General features: G+C 49.1%; 1 protein-coding gene across 1 annotated transcript; it reads right to left on the bottom strand.

Annotated features, from left to right (window-relative positions):
- Positions 1–110: 110 nt before the first annotated feature.
- On the bottom strand, positions 111–991 carry LOC130587284 (E3 ubiquitin-protein ligase MIB2-like). Its single transcript, XM_057388259.1, has 2 exons — positions 757–991; positions 111–316 (listed from the first exon to the last, which is right to left on the bottom strand). Exons 1-2 carry the CDS (start codon positions 989–991, stop codon positions 126–128), a joined length of 426 nt encoding a protein of 141 aa, XP_057244242.1. The 3' UTR covers positions 111–125.
- Between the last annotated feature and the right edge of the window lie 118 nt (positions 992–1,109).

Here is a 1,109-nt window from a genome sequence, read left to right as displayed (position 1 = left end):
GAGTCACAGGATCACATGATCACAGTCACAGAATCAATCACAGAAACACAGAATCACARAATCCYACAATCCCWGGACACACATGGTTAAACAAGAARAAACCATCTTCCCACTTCTGCTGATTTTTACACAGTGTGTAGGACCCTCCCCACAGCCCCAAGCAGCAGCAAAATAGAAACAAAACCAATTATTCTAAATAAAACTATCTGGGAGTATTTCAGGACATAGAGTTTTTTCAGGCAGGCCGTACCTTGTTTCAGCTTTTTGGTTATCGTCACTTGACATTTGATGCACTTCTTCATCCTCCTGGAGCACTCTGCACAGGGGACACAAGGACAGGGGACAGTTAAGGACATGGCAGACTCGGGAATGTCAGTTTTCAGTGATCTGGGGCCTCCCTGGGTGATTCAGGTTTTTTTTCTGCACAGAATGGGATTGGCACCTGCTGCCTGAGCCATGCCTGACTCCTCTTTATGTTCCCATAATCTGGGCTGTTCCCAGAATTTTGGGGGGATTGATCCACCCACAAAGGGATTTTAGAATAATATTAAAATATAATATAACATAACATAATATAATATATTTAATCTTTTCCAGGTCAGCAGCCAACACAACACCTTAAAAACCCTCCCAAGCACAGCTGGATTTCTGTGTCTGAGCACAGCAGGGTTCCTGACAGTCTGAGTTGGGGAACAGGAAGAGAAAACATTAAAAAACATTAAAATAAAAGGGCTAAATAAACCTGTGAAGGCTGACCTTCGCACACAATGCTGTGCTGGCACGGGAAGAAGTGGATGAGCAAGGCCAGCTCCGAGCAGACCAGGCACTCGGTGGGCACTGGCACGCTGGGCACGCTGAGGTTGGTGATGGTGTTGGGCGTGGTGTGCACGCGGCGAAGGCTGCAGGTGATGGGCGAGCTCTCCGAGGGAATCTGCTGATCCCTGCAGGGGAGGAACCAGCAAAAGTCAGAGCTCCAGATCCTCCTCCACATCCTCCAGAGCCTCCTCCAGATCCTCCCCATCCTCCTCCACATCTTCCTCCAGAGCTGAACAGAGCCCTGGTTACCCCACCCAGCCCAGGGAAGCAGAGCGACACGTGGGCAGCTGCGA

Source organism: Malurus melanocephalus, unplaced genomic scaffold (genome assembly GCF_030028575.1).
Source record: "Malurus melanocephalus ecotype Western Australia unplaced genomic scaffold, MMel_1.1 scaffold_1711, whole genome shotgun sequence".
In the NCBI taxonomy this organism is placed as follows: Eukaryota; Metazoa; Chordata; class Aves; order Passeriformes; family Maluridae; genus Malurus; species Malurus melanocephalus.
Note: the sequence above shows the minus strand (reverse complement) of the source record. Positions and strands in the feature narration are given on the sequence as shown.

Coding starts and splice junctions, on each gene's coding strand:
- LOC130587284 (XM_057388259.1), bottom strand. CDS start 991: ATGTGGAGGAGGATCTGGAGCTCTGACTTTTGCTGGTTCCTCCCCTGC. Junction 317..756: donor GCACAGCATTGTGTGCGAAG/GTCAGCCTTCAC, acceptor TCCCCTGTGCAG/AGTGCTCCAGGAGGATGAAG.